The sequence below is a fragment of the Gobio gobio genome (assembly GCF_949357685.1).
Source record: "Gobio gobio genome assembly, chromosome: 17".
NCBI classification, from domain to species: Eukaryota; Metazoa; Chordata; class Actinopteri; order Cypriniformes; family Gobionidae; genus Gobio; species Gobio gobio.
This window is the reverse complement of record NC_137110.1, coordinates 26499566-26521265: the sequence shown is the minus strand read 5'-3', so window position 1 is coordinate 26521265 and position 21700 is coordinate 26499566. Positions and strand designations below refer to the sequence as shown.

At 38.2% G+C, this 21700-nt stretch overlaps 1 protein-coding gene across 3 annotated transcripts; it reads right to left on the bottom strand.

Moving 5' to 3' along the window:
• Positions 1–163: 163 nt before the first annotated feature.
• On the bottom strand, positions 164–21700 carry brdt (bromodomain, testis-specific). Of its 3 annotated transcripts, none has more exons than XM_079841276.1 (21): positions 21568–21700; positions 18859–19155; positions 18572–18709; positions 18327–18468; positions 18087–18211; positions 14785–15150; positions 14569–14697; positions 14227–14439; positions 12187–12365; positions 11775–12055; positions 11188–11280; positions 10079–10207; positions 8626–8687; positions 8307–8469; positions 7750–8091; positions 7375–7463; positions 2782–2893; positions 2627–2694; positions 2344–2537; positions 1875–2073; positions 164–673 (listed from the first exon to the last, which is right to left on the bottom strand). In XM_079841276.1, exons 2-21 carry the CDS (start codon positions 19054–19056, stop codon positions 605–607), a joined length of 3291 nt encoding a protein of 1096 aa, XP_079697402.1. In that variant the 5' UTR covers positions 19057–19155; positions 21568–21700; the 3' UTR covers positions 164–604. The 3 variants fall into 3 exon arrangements, with proteins under 3 accessions (XP_079697402.1, XP_079697401.1, XP_079697403.1); XM_079841275.1 differs by lacking the exon at positions 21568–21700 and adding an exon at positions 20949–21470; XM_079841277.1 differs by lacking the exons at positions 7750–8091; positions 21568–21700 and adding an exon at positions 20949–21470 and having other exon boundaries at positions 166–673.

Genomic DNA, 21700 nt, shown 5'->3' with positions numbered 1-21700 from the left:
GAAATACCAGCTAACAGGATAAACAGGGCCGGGGCCTTGCACAGGAATATCCTTTACAGTTCTGACAACAGCTAGCGCAAGACGACCAGCTATGCAATATTCATACAGCAGAAGAGTTGATGGAATGTGTCAAAGATTCAGATTGCAATAATAATAATAATCAAGAGAAGTAAACATTCTTCTTTATAAACAAAAATACAGAATAACAAAAACGGTTGTGAAACGTCAAGACATGTTTCTCTTTCAAAACCGCCTCAGACAATCAGCAGCGATTCAGTGCAGGCATTTCTGGATCCAAGCATCAAACTTATCAAAATATCAAAAAACTCAAGAATATACACTCAACACTGTTAATGGTGCAAATATTGGTCTTACAACATTGTACAATGTCCACTACTGTATTCTTATTTTTTTTACAAGAGCTAATTCGGTACAAATGTAAAGTGATGCAGCTGTATTGCAGTGTTTTTTGCCCGTCAAAAGACTAAGACCCGTTTCAGTCACCAGGACTCATGGAGCGAGTAAGGGAAGGGAAAAGACGGCCTGCACTGTTCACTGAACAGAAGCGCAACACAAACAAGCACTTTTTTTATTGGTTTATATCTCAGTCCAAGTTCTTCTCAAAGGTTGCCATTATGTCACTCTGCATGGTCATATCAATGACTCCTGACATCTAGAGAAAGAGCATTAAAAAGAAAAGGTATGCATCATTAATAACATCATAAAAACATCTTTATTACTACTATTATTAAAAAGACATTATATTGGTTAATAACAATAACCAAAAAGTTGTTATTGCATAAAATATTTGCATAAAACATTACTTAATCATATAGTATTAACAATAGCAACAATGATTTATGTGATTATTATTAATAATAATAATACCTGAAGATATATTACTTGTTTTTTTTCATCACAAAACTCTTAATTATAGTAATACCAATAAAAGTATCTGGACCCCATTTTATGATAACCACACACATTGAGGGCCCTATTTTATTATTATTATTAGGGCTGGGTATCGATACAATTCGATTCACAAGCTTGCGATTCGTTTCAATATCGATTATTTTGTATATATACCAGGTACAGTACATGGCAAATTTTATCAAGGGGAAGAAAAAAAAATCCATTAACTAATGCTGTAAACTATACAGAGTCAAGTTGGTACTAGATTACTTTAATATTGAAGGTTGAAATTAACTGATTGTATAAAAACAATTGAATTACATGGAAGTTTATGTAAAAAATAATGTTATAATAATCGTTTCCACTCCAATTCTTTTTTTGAAAAAACATTTAAATGGTGGCTGTCATAAAAACTATACGGATTTAATTCAAACATACATTAAATATATTTAAAGAAATTATATGAATATAGGCAATATGGTGCATACACCTAGCAAAATGCCCCTCTCTAGAGTTTATTTTTGTAGATGACTAACAAAGTTCATGGTCACTGAATGGCCTTTCTGAGATAAATGTAACATTGAGATTAATTTATTATAAAGCTGTTTTATTGACGTCTTTCCACAGTTAAGCGGATTAAATTGATTAAGCGATTACATGAGACATGCTACAGATTCCACCAAGTTGTACTGTATCTTTAAACAAACTTGCATTTACATCAGAAAGTATATTTTGTGCTGTAACTAGTAGTAAGCAATGATCAGTTTATGCAGCTTCGGCACTACAGCGATTTGTCACAGCAAATTAAAGAGCCAAATTGGTATTTATTGTTCGACTATCATAAAATGGACAGAATTTTAAATCTTTGAAACCGAAATATCCTACTCGCTATTTGGATTAAATGATTTCAAATGAAGTTTTTTTAATTGAATATCTAAATACTTAGCGTGTGAAGTACTTACCGCCTCTCTTCTGCGGCGTTCCTGCTCTCTCTTGCGGGCCATCTCTCGTTCTCTGTCTACAGAGCTCTGCAGAAGAGAGCAGGGCTCAGGCGCTTTGGGGATATCCAAGATGGCGGCCATCAGAGGCAGCTCTGCTGACTCCACTTCTGGCTTTGAAGGCTGGCAGTCCAGCTTGGTCTTTGGGAGCTGCTGCGTCAGACTAGAAATCATTAAAGGCCACATTGTCAGCTGGTTCGGCGAGGACAGTCGTACAATAAACATGTGGGTTATAGGGATCAGAGTGGAAATTAATAAGAGAAATAACATTTTGAAAGCATGTTGCAAACTCGCTGGTTTTGAAACAAATCCATGGGAAGCTGTGGTCAGCTGGAATCATGTCTCCAGCCAGCCAGGCAGAAATTGAAACTCCTCCAAAATGAAACTTGCATAACACATCTTTACTGCCTGAAAAATACAATTGTGTTTATACCCGCTTTTGTCTGTGCTGCTCTTCTCTCGACCAGCCTCCAGTTGCAGTTTACGAGCTCTTTCTCGTTCCTCTTTCTCCATGGCAGCTTTGCGAAACTGCTGGAAACTTTCCTTAGACGATTTGATGGGGCAAGGAGTTTGAGTAGCCATCTTACCCAGGCTTGTCCAGGAGTCAGCATGCTTTAGGACAATATCCTTAAACACACATGAATAGGTCCAGGTTATCGGAGAAGGCACTAAAGATTGAGCGCATTTTGCTTCGTACACATGTAACGCATCTGTACCTTTTTTTGCAGGGAGGATTTGGCATCTTGAATAGACCTGCATAGTTCACTGGAATCGTGTTTCAGTCCTAGAAAATGTGACAAAGGACTCGTTTCAAGAAACCATTGAGGAAAGGGAAAGGACTGCAGAGGAAAACGGCAGAAGAAATGCTGACCGTGCATTTTGTGCAGCTGAACGGAGGGTTCTTCCAGTGTGTCTGGGCAGCCCTGCTCATCCCTCATATTGGTTAATGGACTCTCGTGCAGAGGTGACAACAATCTACATTGCTGCAGAGATACAGACAGTACAAAAAAGGCATTTGTGGTGGAACATGATTTTCAGTAGTACTACAGCATACCGTGAGTTAGTACTGTTTGTTTTTGGAATCTGATAGAGCGTTTGAACCAAGAAATGATGATGCCACCAGATTGTTCTAAAGAGAATAGGGAAGTCCAAACGGAAAGTCCACAGCTATGCACCTTTGAATGTGTGAGGTTTTATTAGCGGCTATAGGCAAATATCTAGAAGAATAACAAAATGTAGTATATACAAAAATAATAAGAATTACCAGCTTGCAATTTCAATATATTTTGTACAGCTAAAAATACTGGAAGCGTATGCCACCAAAAGCCTCACACATTCAAGTTACAGATGGAGGCACCCAGTCTTATGTTTAGGGACACACGATATATCGGCAACATATCGTTATCGGCCGATAAATGCTCATTTTTGATGTTATCGTTATTGATCCGATAAGAAAATTTGGCCAATATATTCAAGCCGATAGATGTATTATTTCCTTCAGCTGTGCCCCGTCCATCATGATTTTGAATTGCTTGGAATAGGATTAGAATCACTTCGAAAAGGAAAATACAGTTAAGTGTTTTACTGTTTTATCAACAATTTCCTTGCTTGCTGCGGCACTCATTTTCCACTTATCACTCCACACCGGTTCGGTTACTGAAGAATCCAACACAAGACAACGATATGGCGCAACTAAACTTGATACCGTTACATGATTGGCTGTTGGCTAGATTACCAGAGAGTTAATGCCTTTGTTAATGCAACCAAACTTGCTTCGCAACCTCTGATTTCTTCCGAGAAAGGAGAAAAAAAAAAAAAAAAATTTTTTTTAATCGAACACATTTTTTATTGATAACAATTACAAGTCTATCGTGGAAGTTTTATAGCCCAGCCCTATTTGCTGGTTAATGTTAACTAATGCTAACGTATCGTAAAGTGTTACCAATTTTTTTTTTTATAAAGTTTTTTATAAAGTGTAAAATTTATTTTGAAAGTTAAGGAATCTTAAACTGGTTCAAACTAGGCTACTGTACTGTATAGGTTTGATTTATGTTTAAGTGTTTGGGACATGGCTTTTAATGGTGAGCCTTTTGTTTTTGTAATCAGGCTCTCAGAGTTTATCAAAATTTGTATTTAGATTTATCAGCCCATATATCGGTTATCGGCTTACAAATATAAAGAATTATCGTTATCGGTTAAAATGTTCATATCGGTGCATCCCTACTTACATTACAAATAAACTTAATCAGGTTAACTCCTCCTAACTGACATCATAATCAACCACATATTTTATTGTTATAGGCATCCCAGAAATAGAGATACCAGACTTGCTTCGTTCATTTAATAATTGTGATGAATTTAATCCTTTGTACAGTAAGTGATCATTTTGCAGTGAAAGATAACAGCTAACGCAATTAAATTTAAGCATTTAATTCAGTAAATAACTGAAACAATCTGGCCAAAGAAAAGGGTTATAAATGTATTATTTATAATGGGGCAACAATATATGATAGATACGACAGAAGATAGGCTTTTAATAATCTTTCAGTGCACAAAACCATGATAATATGAAACGCTTCAAAACAGAGCAGCACAAACCGCTTATGTGCATCCCGGGTGCAGAATGATGTGCTTAACCACTTACACCCTGAAGGCATTTTTTAAATGATTTCACTCTAAGTGGCATACTTAAAAGTAATGGCTTATAGCTCTACAAAAAAAAAAAAGATGTACACGGTCTCATTTGATAGAAAAAAATCTATATATTTTGATAATGTTTGGAAGTTCTTATGTTACATCACAGCTGAGAAAACCTCAGAAAAGTGATGCAATTTATTGATTTTTTTTGTTACTATTGATGATTGACATGATGACTATTAGAAAGCATGTATGGAAGCTTGTAACTTGTGCGCAACATGTCAACTGCATCTGAGACAAATTTTGTGTTGATATCTCAAAGCAATCAAAAGTTATGGCATTTGGAAACCAAGGTAGCCTTTTTATTAAAAGTCACAATTTTTTTTACTGAACATAAGAATATTTATAATTACATAGAAGTAACAAGTAATAAGATCCTGGCCGATGAGTGATGATTTTTCAGCGTGCTCTCCAATTCTATGGCGCATGGGAAATCCAAGCGCGCTCCAGCTGTAAGTGTCTCTGATTGCTCTCTACACATAGTCCCACCCACCATATCAACCTACCACACCCAAGATCCAGTTTCCATTGGTTGAACTCTCAAGTGACGCTGCGTCATGATCGCGACGCGTGATTGAGATCGCGGAAGTAAGCATGTCTCACCAAATAAGCATGTCTTGTAGATCTTGCGAAAATCCTCGTGGAGTGACATGTCATATGTTGTGTTTGGGCTCATTTGAATCGGGACAACCTGCTCTAAATAAAGATGTGTGATTTACTATGGTTTACTGATGTTTCGCGAAGTTATATAGAAAAACGTAACGCAAAAGGGTTATCTGTGTACTCTGCTTATATGCATTGGCAGGGATCCTTTCATACAAATTTTTGGAAAAGTTTGGTCTCAAACTGAAACAAATACGTTTTTTTTTCTATTCTGCTAGTTGAGACCTTTTCAACGATATATAAAACAAAAGACTATCAGTTATGTATGATGCTTTTACAGACCACATAAGTCATTTTTCACACTATAAAAATGGTGCTATCAAATTTAAAAGCACTTGTTAAGAATAAGACATTCACTGTAAAGCCAAGCTTCTAATCTTTAAAATGTCACCAAATTTTAATTGATCAAGCAAGTGGCTATGAAGTTACAGGATGACAACTTTTTTGTTTTGACTCTGTCACTACTGATGTCATAGGCTTTGATCCTGAGTTCAGGAGTTTAGCTGAGTTGACAGAGAGCTGATGATCAGCATCATTGGACCAACAAAGCCTGAACAGATTGGTTTGGTTGTCAACTCGAAACTAATCCTGTAACCCTGAGTTTGTTAAACTACCATCATGGTACAGGCCCCAGGTGTCATATCATATTGCTGATTGTTGTAACTGAACGTGAAGTGCTGTTTCAATGCTGAATGGAGTATGACTGACAGCCGCAGCGGAGGGAAGCAGATTTTCTGTGAACTTTGATTTAATGTAAATATTCTTCTGTCCCTCACATTAAGCTATGGAATGGCTTCAGATGACTTTGTAGCAGCAAATAATTATATTAGAATGCTTACTGGAAGCGCATCTCGTCAGTAAAGCCGGTTCCTTGATTAGTAGTAAATCGCCATCACCTGCTTTCAGCTTTCAGAAACACCTGCGGCATTTACTACACAGAGCCATAGTTCACTGACAAGCTGAGCCATATTGCATTAATTATCGCAGGCGATACGTCCGTGATAATTAATGCGATATGGCTCAGGGTGTCAGTGAACTACGGCTCTGTGTAGTAAATGCCGTTCCATCTGAAAGCAGGTGATGGCGATTTACTACTAATCAAGGAACCGGCTTTACTGACGAGATGCGCCTAACAATGTCGGGCGATATATCGCCCAGCCCTACTGGAGGACCATCACATTGATATCAATCTCTGATTATTTAAATTATCACTACAGGTCTAATCCGAGCATGTGACTACCGGTCCACAGCCAGAGGCAGCACGAAATTTGACTGAGACAACTGCCTCGTGATTCTCTATGCAGCAAAAACCCTGCACCACTGTTGCACAACAGTCAAAGAAAGATTCTACAGGCAACCCCCTAAAAGCAATACGAATGGACTGTTTATTTTGATTAACACCCGTACAGATAGCAGATTTTCATCAGCTCTTGACAATTTTTCCAAGTTATTTTTATCATGACCAGAGAGAAAGGCTCAGTCTACAAAGTCTCCACCATTGACTGGGATTCAACAACGATCAATGCTACGATCGCTTCTTTTCTCAGCTACACCAATTACTCTGATTAATCATACAATTGCACATAACCTTAAATATTTGATTCCTTCCATTATCATCACTGGTCTAGTCCCTTCCCTTCATCAAAACATGTATAACTGTTACAATCAGCCACTCCTCATGGGCCATATAATTGTCAGCTAGCTTGAGAACAACATTCATAAGAAAATTATGGGAAAAAAACCCCAAGTCAAATCCTCAATTACATACCTAATATGTGACCAAGATCAGTGTCAGGGTAACTTGTAGTGACATGGATATAGCAATAAACCCCAAGAAGCTGTGGTTTACAGTGATTTGAACAGCTAAGAGGCGTTGTTAGGCACAGCGCAAAGCATTTTGAATTCTGTAAACCATGGCTTTAGAAGACTTATTGCTTACATCAAAAAAAAATAAAAAATCCATAAAAAAAGTTGCAAAGCTACCTTTAAGAAAAACTACTATATTTTAAAGTCCCTTTACCTTTATTGACAACAACCTAATTTAACCAAATGAATGAAAAAACAGTTTCTCTCCTTGTGTATATGTTTAGCAGAAAAATATTACCTCAAACTGAGAGCTGGAGGTAGGCTGGGATCCTGTGATGGGCATGGCTGCAGGTGGTGAGGTCAGTGGTGACAGAAGAGGAGGGATGCCTGCAAGATTGAGGAGAGGGAGAGAGATGGGAGTTTACCTTGAATAGTATCCTGTTTTACTTGTACTTTCAAGCGGAGACAGCAATGACATGCAGCTAGGGAGAGAAACTAAATCTGACAAAACTCGACAACAAACCACCAGTTAAAGACGAACACACAATGCGAACACACAATGCTAACCTACAATGGAAGGGGAAAGTTGCAGATGCAGATCGTTAACAGAGAGCGAGGGGAGAGAACGGCGGGAGTTGGGAGTCGACACTCGACACATCAAGCGACCTCTTACCTTCCTGCTCAGACTTATGTGGAGGCTTCTCTGCAGCAGCAGGTGATGGGGCATCAAACTGTGATACCTGCAGGTCAAGGGGTTCGAGCGAGGGACTACAGGAGAACAATGGTTCTGCAAGGAGTGAGTTGGGTGGGGGTGGGGTGATTGAAACGTGGGAACATTTGGGTGGGGTGGTTGTGTTGTCTTCACAGGGGGAGGTGGCGGAAGTGTTACGTAAAGGGCTGAGGGCCTGGTCTGGAGGTGGGCTGAGTGGTAAAGGGCCAGTGCAGGTTTTACGAGGTAGCGGGGCAGCTTTGCCACAAGGTCTGGATGGCTGAGGAGGCAGCCAGCTGTGTAACGCTGTCGTGGAAGCAGAGGGATGGACAGAAAGGTGTTAAACCGATAAATCAATGCTGCAGACATCCATCTGGTCTCCAAATGTAGTTTTAGATTTAGACGAGGCATAAAAAGAAACCGTTCTCATTTTTGGAGGTCATTTCATTCTTTTTGTGCAATGTGGCCACAGAAAACACATTAACATGAACAGCAGTATGAACAATGGCACCGAGCCTAACCTGGGATTGCTGTGATGGTGTCTTCGGCAGGATGCTTTGCTTGCTGTGACGCAAACAGGTCTTTGGAGTCTGCCTCTGAGACTAGTGACGCTAGGCGAGACTGGCACGTCACGACTGAGGCAGAAAAAGAGTCCTTTACCTCAGCAGCGGCCTGCCGCATTGCCTGTTTGGGGAGGGGGACAATGGGGCAATATTTCACTCAGGAAAAATCTGGCACTACATTAAGTGAAATGCTCCATGTGCCATCAAAAGATTTAAGGAGTGGGAGTAGGCCATTTAATAATGGTTGTTGTCTCTTATTGGCTTGTGTGCTTTTTACCTTGTTTTTATTTTTGTTGGCATGGCCAGGGGCTTTGCTTTGCTTCCTCTTAGCTTTCTGTTCTGTAAGACACGCACAATGCACACTGAGGTCATTTCACTTCAGTCATGGCTGCGGGAAAGGCCAACCCCATCCCATGGGCATTTCTGGTGATTTACCCAGTTTGTTTGAGCTCCACTAATAAAAAAAAATTAACTGTGTATGCATGCAAGTGCTAGAAGCGTCAATCACTGTAATAATAAAATAAAAAAATACAAACTAATAATAATAATAATACAAATTTCATTTCAAGTGGTTGAAATGTGGGTATTTTCAAGTAAAATGTTCACAATGTGTGAGTGTTTTGTGACACGAGTAAAAGTGAAAAAAAAAAAAGTGAAATGACAAGTGGGGTGGGGGGAGAAATCACAACACTAATCTTAATAATCAACATTTGTCTATGAAAATGCGTTTTATTTAAATCTCTGGGTGTCAAACACCAAGCTCAATGGGTAAGCTTTACCTGTTTAGGTAAATAAAAATGTACACATCTACAAAATATGCAATATATTTAAAACAGGACAAGAGGTTGCCACTTATGACAAGCTTTTTTTGGTCCTAGCTTCCATGTTCCAACTCTAGTTTACAATCCAAGTTCCTCACATACAACATATTGACGTATGCTTTTACAATCTATTGTAAATTTTCATTACATACACATCTCTGCATAACCTATCACACAAGTACAAAAGGTGAAATTACAAAGCAATGGAAGAGGAGAATCACATAGTAATGACTGAATGCAGCAGTTTAAAACAGACCAGCTGTAACTCTTAGCAGGGACAACAGCTTGGCACAAACTACTGTGCTCTCAGTTATGTTTGATGAAGTTCCCAATTAAAAACTTCTAAGCCCACAGAGTGTTTTTAACCTAAATGCAAGGGAAGTTATAACAACTTCAGGTAAACCCCATACCAAGAGCCAACTGGTCTCAAGCTTGTCTTAAACTACAGCACCAACATAAATAAGCGTTTGTGATGAAAACAAGAACAAAACCTCAAACACAGGAAAACAATAAATAACACCCCAAAAAAAAAACTGAAAGAGTGAGAGACCCCTTACATGACTAATAATTGTATCATTATTTGGAGCCAAAAGTGCACAATTTTTATTACAAAAAAGAGAGAGTGAGAGAGAGAGATATGGGACAAGTAGTGAAAAAAGGAACATACACATTTTTTTTAATTGAGGAGAAAAAAAAATCTGAACTGCATACAGTCTCATGCATTTTGTTGTCCAGTAGTGAAATAAATTGAAGAGTTTATAACACTCGGGATGTCCAAGTAAGCTTTACAATTTTTGGTTTGTTTTCTGCATCAGTGGCCAGATAGATAGTGTGTGTGTGGGGGGGGGGACTGGCCTGAGAGACAGTGAGTGAATAAAAGCGTTGGTGGGTAGGTGTGAAGCAGCTAACCTGAATCAGAGTCACAGCTATCAGAGGAGCTAGAGTCACTACTACTGCTGTCAGAGCTGGACGAGCTGCTGCTGCTGTCACTCAGACGAGACGGACGGCTCATGTCTTTACACTCACCTTCCGTTTCAACTGCACATAGAAAGAAAAAATAAATAAATACACATTTATATTGAATCTATACGATTACTAGAGGTGTAACGATATTCAAACCGAACCGAAGAACCACGATACACCACCAACGGAACGAGCAACATTACGTTACGGGAGTGGTTACGGATATTCAAACCCAAGCCGCCACACAGTCGTCATCGGAAAGGGACCGCCATTCCAGACCGAAAGTTACTTTTCAGATTTTAATTAAAGATTACCACGGCAAAAAAAAATTTCTGTGTATTAACTTGCACGGATTAATTGTTCACCCGAAGTAATTTCACCCTGTAATGTGGGCTAACAAAGTAAATAAGATCGGTAAATAAGGACTTTAACAGTTCATGATGTTTTATGTATTCGCCATGGTAACTTGTTTCCATAATCAAAATAAAGTGAAAATAAAGTGGCATTTTGGAGTTACTTTTAAATGAGTGTGGTGGCTACTTTATTGTATTAACAAAAACTGCTATTTAATAGCTTTAATACTAATGAATAAATAGACCAATAAGTTAGTAATTTTCATACAATTTATGCGTTTGATAAGTAGGCTAAAGTGTGACATTACTTGTGCGTGTCACCAATTTTTATGAAATAAATTAGCTTTTTTTTTTACATTATGGTAGATTTCTGACAACTCTACAGTGGAGGCATTCATTTCATTTTAGTTTACTCAGGTATGCTAACTGCTCTAAAGAAAACATGAAGCCGAAGTATAAAGTTATAATAAAGATACATTTATATTATTTTTTTATTGTTGTTATTATTAATAAGTTAAAAGTGAATCTAGTTATTATTGCTGGTGCCCTGCCATGAACCCTGCCTCCACAGAAAACAGAACCGAGCCGTGGCTCCAAAACTGTGATAGGAACCGAACCGTGGCATTGGTGTATCGTTACACACCTAACGATTACATTAATATATATTAAAAATAAATAAATAAAAAGAATACATATACTCACTTTTGGCCTTTTTATTTGAGTTTGGTTCTCCAGTTGTGTGTTGTAGCTCTTTATCCATTTCCTTGATTTTAGACTTCTTTTGTGACTTCTTTTCTAAAAATGTAAACAGATTAAACCCATAAATATACGCTACAATTTCTCCCTTTACACAGATAAATTTGTATTTCTTGAAGTCGGTTTTAATGTTATTGTTTTTTTTTACATCCAAATTATGAGGCACTGCTTCTTTACAAAATTGTAAATTTAACCTTGTCTTTTCAAATAATGAGAGGGCAAATAAACAAATAATATTTTTTTTAAATTATCTAGAGTATGTTTTGTACGGAACAATAGCCCTCGTTGGGAGCCATTTGTTTGCAATTTCAGGCTACATAGAGGCCAAAACACTGTACTACGATAATCTGTGGGGGTTTAATAATGAACATTTTCCACGACTTGGCACATACTTTTTTGCATGTAATTTAATCATATCACATGTAGTATGAACAGGCTTTTAGTACTAATTCACACATCATTTTATTTACATAGCTTTCAATATAATATGTTCCAACATGAAAAGCTGTTAATAATGACTGAATATTACTCACTGTCGGTTTCTTTTGGTTTCTTCCGAAGGCAAGTTACAACGTAGCACTCAAGAGCTCGAAGAGTTGAAGGTTTAAGAGTCTCAAAGTCGATCTCGATCTCCTCAGGGTCTGTGTCCCTGAGCAGAGGTTCTCGCACCTTGATGATGTTCACGACTTTGCCAAGCTTGTCCCCAGGAAGCTTGTTAATGTCTAAACTCAGTTGCCGTTTCTCCTCATAAGACATGGGTAAAGTGTTCATCTCTTCTTCTTCTTCAGAGTCACATGCTCTACTCTCCTTCCGCCTAAGAACGGTTTATGATAATTTTGAATAAAGTCCCATAGTAAAAATACTCCATAGATTATATTAGTGTGGAAATGGCCAGGGATGATGTGCACACACACACACACACAAGCACAAACAAAAGTTTCTTACCTTGATGACTTGCTGCTGTTTGACCTTTTCTGTATTTTTGCAGATTTCTTTATTTCTTCACCTTTTCGCTTACTGGACTCTCTCTCCTTCTTCCTCTTCTTTTTGGACTTTTCCCTTTTCTTTGGTTTCAAGAGTGGTGTTTGGGTCAGTAACTGCAGCTGCTCTCGTACTGCTTTCAGCTGGAGAGGAAAAACAGAAATGGCATTAGGAATAAATATGCTCCATCTATAGTTCAAAACCCTGCAAGCTACCTCTCACTGCCTACTGTACAAATGGGCAGCATCCAAACTTCATAACTGACTGATTTTGAATGCTCACATTGGCATACAAGACTAGATTTCAACAGGGTTTGACGTGCGATATCATTATTTTAGATTGTGAGAAATTACTTCATGATCTGCCTCTGAAGAACGAGATTGTTAGAATCATGCTACACATTCTATCAGTTGCAGTTCATTGCCATCACAGAAGTTTATTTGCATGCGTTTTAAAGCCTTTTCAGTTAAACTTTCAAACAACTTTACTCACACACTGTTCTATAGTGGTTCAAAGGATCACAAAACTCACAGTTCGGATCATATTACGGTTTGAGTCTAACTAGTAAAGTTCAACTTCAAACATTTTAAAAGGCAAGTGAACCGTCAGTAAAAAAATATATATATACACTAAATCACAAGCATAGATAAATACAATATAACAACGTTACAAATAAAATAATTGTAGTATTCAGGTACAGAAATGTAATTAGGCCTAAGCGTAAAAAAAAACCATATAGTGTTCACTGTATAAATTAATGTTTAAGCAGTGTTTTGTTTGCTTAACAAATGACAGACAACAGCAGGTATTTATAGGCTGCTGTCACTTAACAGAGCTAAATAATGATTCCCATCTGACTTCTTTCTCTACTGTGTACGTTCACTTAAGATATAACCAACTGTGTTTGAGAACTCTTGCGGAGATGGGTATTTTCACATAGTTTTTGTGTCTGTTCAAGTGCGGCTGTGCACCGAATTGAGTGCTCTTTTGCCTCTACTTTTGTTTGCATGTTTTAAAAATCACTTGAATGTGTAAATTGGCAACAACACATGCAGATGATAAACTTTCACTATATGATGGTTAAACTTTGCACTAAATCTGCAAATCACATGCCGTATCGCCTGGTCCGTACCCTCCGTGTAAACCCTACGGTTCTGTCATTCTCTTTCCAGAGCACAACATCTGAAGCTTAAGCAAGTACTGAACTAGGTTCTCTTTCACGTCTTATTGCGCTTAAACTGTCAAAAACACACAAGGTTTACATAAGTCGGTTAGGTCTAGAACTGCACGATTCTGGATAAATTGAGAATTCATTAATGTGTTGATTTGAATAAAGACACGGAACTCATTTCATGGTAAAACGCATCGAACATGCGTCACTCTTTTCTTTCGCTTTTAACATTGTGATGTCCAGCTCGTAAACGAATTGTTCTTTTGAACCGTATCTTTTTAATGAACTGGTCGAACAGTTCACCAAATTGGATTGAATCGTTTTCGGAGTATTTCTCTTCAGGGAAAACCAATCAAGGAAAATATATGTCTAGAGCACCTCCCAGTGGTCATTATATAAAACACAAAGGAAAATACATGAGATTTTGCTTTATAACTTCACAGCTTTAACTAAAAATATACACAAGCTTAACATAAATTATTCTGATAAGAGTGTTTTCCAACAATGATGTAGCCTAATGAAACAGTGACAATTTAATTTGTGTTTAGACTATTAATGAAATGTAATTTAGCTAAAGAAGAACTTTTATTTTAAATAAATGTTAATTTAAAAGCAGTCATATTTTATATAAAATTTTATATTTTACCCCAAACTGGGGTGAGAATCTTATTTTCTAAAAAATATACACACACACACCATATCACAAGTAAAAAAATTTTTTGTAATGCCGCAGACTTATTTGTGAAGACTTTTCAGTTTAGTGTAGAGTATAAGCATATTCATAAACCCCCTTTCGCTTCTTGGCGAAGAACATTCTGTAATGCAAGTCTTACCTGTTCCTCCAGGTTGGCAAGTCTATGCGCTCTCTCCTCTTCATCCTCCTCTGCGTCTGAGGAGTCTCCTGATGGAGATGATGATTCGCTATCACTGCTCTCAGAGCTGGACGGACTGTGTGCTCGCTCCTTCTTTACTCTGTGCTGACTCGAGGTTGGAGCTGCATTCCTTGGCTCATCAGGAATCTTAGAGAAGCGAAACTCAAAAACATCCTGAAAAAAATAAAAATAAATAAAGAACATTCAGCTTGTGAGGAAAGACTTAATTTCCTGAAAGCAATATGCAGATATTGCATTTACAAAAGGAAATAGGAAGATTGACTAAACCACCAAAAGACACACCTGGAGTTTCCTTGCCATTCCCACAACCTCATGGCCTGGTGGATTGTATTTGTAGCAGTTTGAGAACATGAGTCGCATATCTGCAGCAAATTGCAATGCATCCGTGTACTCACGCGTTTCCATCTTTTTCTGTTAGGAAAAAAAATAGGCCAATTACTAGCACAATAATAGTGAGCAAAGATTTCCAAGTAATAGTAACACAATAGAGGTACTCACTTTTATGGTACTCATATCCATGGGTTGGTGAATGATTTCATGATAATCATCAAGGCCCAGTGCCTTAGCATCCACAGGCTTATAAAAAGGCCAGGCATAAGCGGAATGCTTTTTGGCAAACATCTCCTTTAGGATGGCACAGCAGTATTTGAGTCTCTCAGAGAGTTTGGTCCTTCTGCCCACCTGATGCTGTGGTGGTGATTCAGGAAGGTCTTTACAGGGAGGTTTAATGGGTCGGCCACTGCCTCGCCTGGAGAATAACTTTAGGACTTTTGGTTCTGTTACACAAGGGGATGACTCACAGCTGGTGATGGAAGAAGCAGAAGGGGTCGTTGTGTCTGCTTTTCTTTTCACGCCAGTTTTCAACTGAAAGAAAACAAGACCGTTAATTTAGATAGATGTGGATTACTGTTAAAACAACTAATGCTCAAACATCTTCTCCAATCCCACCTTTAGCCTATATCATTTCCATAATTGTCAAACACCAACTGACTTCAGAGAGATACAACAAAATAGGCCTCATCTAAGTCGAGAAGGCAAAACTATGCTTATTCACTAATACATATGTGGATTATCAATATTTATACGCACAGAAGAACCACTAATTTCTGTCTAATTCCTAAAACATGCATCAATTTGCTCCTAACCTTGTTGTAATGTTAAAGGGGTCATAACTATGCTATATTATTTATATTTATTGGGTGTAATAGAATAAGTTAACATTCTTTTTTTAAATACTGTACATTGCAGCTCCTCTATTCCCAGTCTGTCTGAAGCGCATTGCACATGTGACAAATTGCTGCTGGTCAGCTGAGCCTTGTGAAGTGGAGCTCAAAGTTTAAATGAATCTGTGCTTTTGAAGGTGTTCATTGAATGAACGGTTTAAATCGCTCTCTCAAAGACAGCCCATTGCCGCCACCTAGTGGTGTAATAGTGTAATAGCGCTGAGTGACAGCCTGTCTAGAACGTGCAGGGATGAGCAATGATGCAGAAAGCCTCTTGTCAAGTGAGAGGATCGGAACTGACTGTTATACATATGACAATAGCCTAATGAGCTTATTGTCAGTTTTCTGTTCTTTTACAGTGGTGGCCAAAATTATTAGTACACTTGGTATCTGGAAGTCATCTTATTTATTTTCAAAGAAGACAATGCCCCGAAACATTCTTCTAACTATTACCGGACCTACCTGCGACGGAAGTAATCTGATGGAACATTGAAAATGATGGACTGGCCCCCCTCAAAGTCTGGACCTCATCCCCATAGAGCACATTTGGTACAACTGGTAGAGATTTTGGACAATCGTTTCTATTGAGGTTACTCTCATTTGACGTTGCTGTGCTGCGCACGGTCACAAAAGAGTATATGCATGTGTTTTAAGCATTGCAGTTTAAAAACAAGTACATTTCGAACTGTTCTTTTTGACACCTAATTGGGCTAGAATGGTTCAATACAAATACTTCTGTGTCAAAATGCCGGTCTTTGCAAGTAGCCTCATAAACAGTCATATCGGATCCGTAGTTAAGAAAGTTCAATTTACACAGTGAAGACTAGTATTTCTAGTGCTCAAAGTTTTTCAAGTAGATCTATTTTTCTGTTTTATTGTATTTGTCTTCCAATATGCAAAATAATTACTGTCTTTTTGTCTTCAGTAAGCTGGTTTTAAATATTGTTTTTTTTGTAGGCTAGTAGTTTGTGATATTGAAAATGGTGAAAAGAATTATGGTATTTCAATAGTAATAGTAGGGGTGTAACGATATATCTAATCAAACTCTTCTGAAAAGACACGAACGATGGTTTATGATGAACAGATTTACAACGAGGCACATACTGTAGTAAACACAGACGTTCAAATGATTGTTTGACGCGCAAAAACAACATGAGTAAATGCAGAATTAAAAGTGAGTAATGCGTGAGGGAAAAAAATTCAAGTTTACGGAGTTTCAGTGACATTACATTAAACGACTATATATAATGTTGAAAATAATGTATAAGAATGCAATGGGGGAACATTTGTGGGTCCTGATCATTTAAAAAAAACTCTTTATTTTGGCTTAAAATATCGGGATACATATCGTATCGTGAGTTCAGTATCACGATTTATATCGAATCGTGACGAGTATCGTTACACCCCTAGGTAATAGTGAAATAAAATCACAGATATTGTGATAAGATTTTGGTCATATTGTCCACCCCTAATGACACCTTTAAAGGGGCTATATGCAACTTTTCCCCCAAAATAAACGTAACAATAGCCTTTTTATTTTACCATTTATGACTCAAACATCTCCTGATGAGCATACTGACACCTTGTCCGCTCACAGTGGGTGCACCTATAAGCCTGTATCCTATTTTTCCTATTTTCTGGCGGGTCGTCTTTTCCTGCGCTGTCTGCGGATGTGACGTCACCACCGCTGCGAGAGCGAGCAGAAAATGAGAGCAGTTCTGTTTTTTGGCCACAGGTGTCAGTCGCAAGTTTAAATTTCAGAAAAACGCAAATAGCCCCTTTAATGAATTGAGAATATTCTAAATGCATATCCAATCGGCTTGCAGCGGTAGTTAGTGTTATCGGTGTTAAATAGTGTTCAGCTGTACACTGATTACAATACTTGGCCACCGAGGCACTGGTGGCACTGTCGCTACAACGGCCGCTACAATTATAAATGGCTCTGCTCTAAAAAGCACGAGCTGCAGAGTCACAGGAGGAGTCAAATTTTTACTTATGAGACTAGAGTAAGGAGAAATTACTGAAAAGACAATGGCGGATGATTTGGTGCGCAACAGATGCTGAGGCGTCACTGACCAATATATTATCTTGTAAATTGTGATCAGTACCGCCGCTCCCTATACACAGAGTACATGCAATCATGATTTCTAAAGCAAAAAGCAAGTGCGTATTCAAAAGCATTTTCAATACCCAGCATTTTGATAGCTGCTCTCTGATGCTCTCAAATAATATAAAATATCCCCCCACACCCGTTGTTATCGGTAATACCAGTGTTCTTGCAAGTTTATTTACCGGTCTGAAAATCTCTTCAACGTAACATCCCTAATGTCCAAGGCTGGTAATTTGTATAAAACACCCAACGAGACCAGATATTCTTAATTCTTTGCATTTTATCATAGTTTGTGAAATTCAGGAAGCAAAAGGATGTTCATATCAAATCACTGTAATTACAAGGTGTTCATTTTTGAGGGTTACAATGAATAAATGCCTGAGTTTTAAGAGTTCACTTGGTATGGTATGGGAGACTTATGATACCGCTGAGATGTGTGTTAAAAGTGCAGGTGATTTGGAACTGACTTTGGCTGTGAGCTGTGCAGACAAGGGAGCGGAGGGAATTGTATGTAGAGCATCTGGAGGGATGACAGTCACTGTTTGCTGGAAAACCACCTCAGAAACAGGAGACTGCGGCCTCATCTTTAACCCTGCAGAAACATGCAACGGTACGTTTTAGTTCCAGTCAACTGCCAAACATGACGCAAAAACCTAAAACAGTAATTTGACAATCTATTTCATTAGAAAGGTCTTGGGTGAGAATACCTGTTATAGACTTCCTTCCTCCTTTTAGAGGAGCTTTAATTGTCAGAGCAGAGATCTCAAACTCATCCTGAGGCATCTGTGCCACCTTCTCCAAAAAATACTTCTCAAGGTCTTGAGCCATCCTAACAATATCGTCTCCTGGCTGGAACCACACACATACACAAGAAACATGTCTAAGACCAAATGTTGAAAATCAAATCTTCAACTTAAACCAATTTTACACATAATAAGACCAAGGTCCTCACCCGATTGTACACGTAACAGTTTGTGAACATGGTGTTAAAGTCTTCTATACACTCCATTGCCTTCCAGTAGTAATTGTTTTCAAGACGCTTTTTAATGGTACTCATGTCCATTGGGTTCTTGATGATTGTATAATAATCCTAAATTAAATAAATACGGAGATCACAAATAACCCCAAGCAAGAACATTTTAAAAGCATGTTACTAAAGATTTGCACTTACAAACTGTGTAACCAGTAAAATATCAAGTACATGGGAGTAAAAACGAAAAAAAGAACTGTGAGACTTACTGGTAAATGGAGTCTGACGGCATCCACAGGCTGTCTGAAAGGCCAGGAGAAGTGGTGTCTCCATAGGGACTTAATCACCACTTTTTCTAGATACTGCAACTGATTGGTGAGGCGTCCAGGCTTTTTGGGGTTCTTGAAATGAGGGGGAGGGGGGTTCCCATTCATGGTGAAATTCTGTGAGGGTTTCACATCAGACATCGCCTGAACTGATCCAGGGAGTGGTGACCAGTACGGAAAGGGTTTTCGCAGCTACGACTAGGCAGCTCAGCGAGCATTACACATCCACTGTCTGTGCCACTGTAAACAGGGAGAGCAGTGTCAACATACTCATGGTATTCTGCACTGCTGTTAGTTATCTTTAGGCAAATCAGAACAAGCCGCAGATGAGAAGCCTTTGAATCACAAATCCTTTTGACAAGTAGTAGCTTTGTTTCTAGTTATTCAAATACCGCACTGTAGTCCAGTGCTCAGGACTATTGCAGGTTTCCTGCGGTATGCACTGCCCTCTATTGCCTAATAAACGAACATAATGACTTTCAGCTCCACTAGACATCAAAAGTCATCTTCATAAGGTGAAGTATAAGATCGGTCTAATACCCACCCAAAATAACTCTTAAATTGACGAACAGAAATGCGTACGGAAACTTGCCAGATAAAATGCAGCAAGTCAAAGTTTGAACATACTTCAATTTTCCCTCCTATAAGAGATTATCAGCACATTAAAAATATATACCAGTGCTGTTTAGAACGTAAAATGCCACAATTAGCATTTTTCAAAGACTAAATTTAAAACTTTTTTAAAAAGGAAAAATATATATATATGTATATATTTATATTGCAGCAGTAATAATAAATTCCAAGGCAAATTAATAAATAAAACTAGTAGTAACGGATATCTATCCCTAATTAATTTTCACTTACCAACTTAAAATGCTCTTCAAGACTCAAGTTACCCATTAGTTAAACAAATGAAAACACCTGAAGACTCTTAAATTTACAATATGTACAGTGGAAAAACAGCTGCTTAACTCAGAATTGTTTTATTAGTCTCTGAGCAATCTTTATTCAGCTCAACTTCACCACACTTACCCCAAACTAAAAGGTCATCGTCCCTCTCAGTAATTTTTTGTTTTGTTTTGTTTTTTGGTCATACTCAAAAACATTTACAAGTTACATTGATCATTAGGTGTACTTTATTTAAATAAAAAGTAAAAGAAAAAAATCATTGTACAAGAAATCTAAGGGCTTACAAATTTATTTATACAAGCAAAACAATTTGAAAAAAAAACGTTAAATGCCATTTTATTATTTTTTGTGAGCTATGTAAAAACATTTAGTTTCACACTGGTTTGCTTATGATTGGGAAAGGGAGTATTTGTTTTTTGAGGGAAGGGGAGAATGAAAGGATGTCCATTTTCATTGATAAAGTCCACTGGAAGGGAAAACAAATGTTTCATGATTATTTTCTAACAGTTTACAATTAGTCTATACAAATGTAGCGACGTTGTGACGATTTGTAGATGTTTGTTGTAGTCGAGCGCATGCCAATAGGACAAATGCAAGCCTGCGCGCAGGAGAATAACATTAATCCATTCAGGCCAGAAAGAGACTTCGTAAGTTTACAGAATTGAACAGCAATATAAATATTTAACTATAAACAGCTCCCTATATCGAAAAAATATAATATGCACCATGTGTTGCGTTTGTGCGCAAAATTTGGTTTGTTGCATTACTCAATTCAGGGCCATGCGTTACATAAACCGGACGAATTCTTGACTGTGGATGACGCAATACCAACTTCCGGCTAAATATGCATCCCAGTTAAGTGTCGCCTCTGCTTAAATGACAAGTATTATGAAATTATATAAGCATTTAACACACTTTAGGTAATTAAGACACAGGTTTACATGAATTCCCCGATAACAGTTATCAAACCTCGAGACACAAAATGGCGCCTGGCTAGCTTTAGCACGGCTAGCCACACATCACCCCGCCCCGTCAGATGCTGACATTGAGCTCAGTTAACAGTCCCTCCCCTAACCATTCCGCTAGCTAAATGATGCTAGCTCAACGTGGACCCAAAATTTTACCTTTCCGTCTCGGGCACAACAAAGAAAGTTTAAACTGCCGAACTGAGACAGACGCTGCAGTGCAGGAGGAGCTCTGCTGGAAAACTTCACCAATCGAAGGATCTCGTTGATGCTTTGCGCCCGAAAAACCCTCATAGAAAACGACTGAAAGATTTTTGAGCTTAGTTTTCAACGCCAACAGAACAAATTAACATCATATACATTTGAAATAACTGTGTTTCTTTGAAAGGTTAGTCATCAATGGCGGATGTCTCTCACGGCAACCGCCTGGTATTTATACCCTCCTGCTGAAAGCGCCCAATCCCATTGGACAAGACCCCTCACGTGCTCCCTTCTTCCCCCTCGCGCCTCAAACACCAAGGAAATATTCCTTTAAAATGTATCCCACGGAAATCACGCTCGTTTTTTATACCCAACATAAATCCAAAACGCTATTTTACGATTGACCACGTTTATGTTTTACTACGCCGGACGAATTCCTATAAGAAACGGACACGTACGTCAGAGTATTTTTTTAAAAGTGCGACATAACTGGTCTCCGGACATCACATGACCATTCTAGAACATTCTGTCGATCGCTATAGTTCAATTCCCCTTTTAGTGTTTGTTAAATGGTTACATTGTGGCTCTTTTCCGTAGCTTTGGTTGTCAGCTTCTGGCGAGTGTCGGACATCGGTCATCTCTGTAGCTTGAAAATCTCACAAAGAGAACTATGATATGATAGAGCAAGAGCACTGAGCAATGCTGAGGGG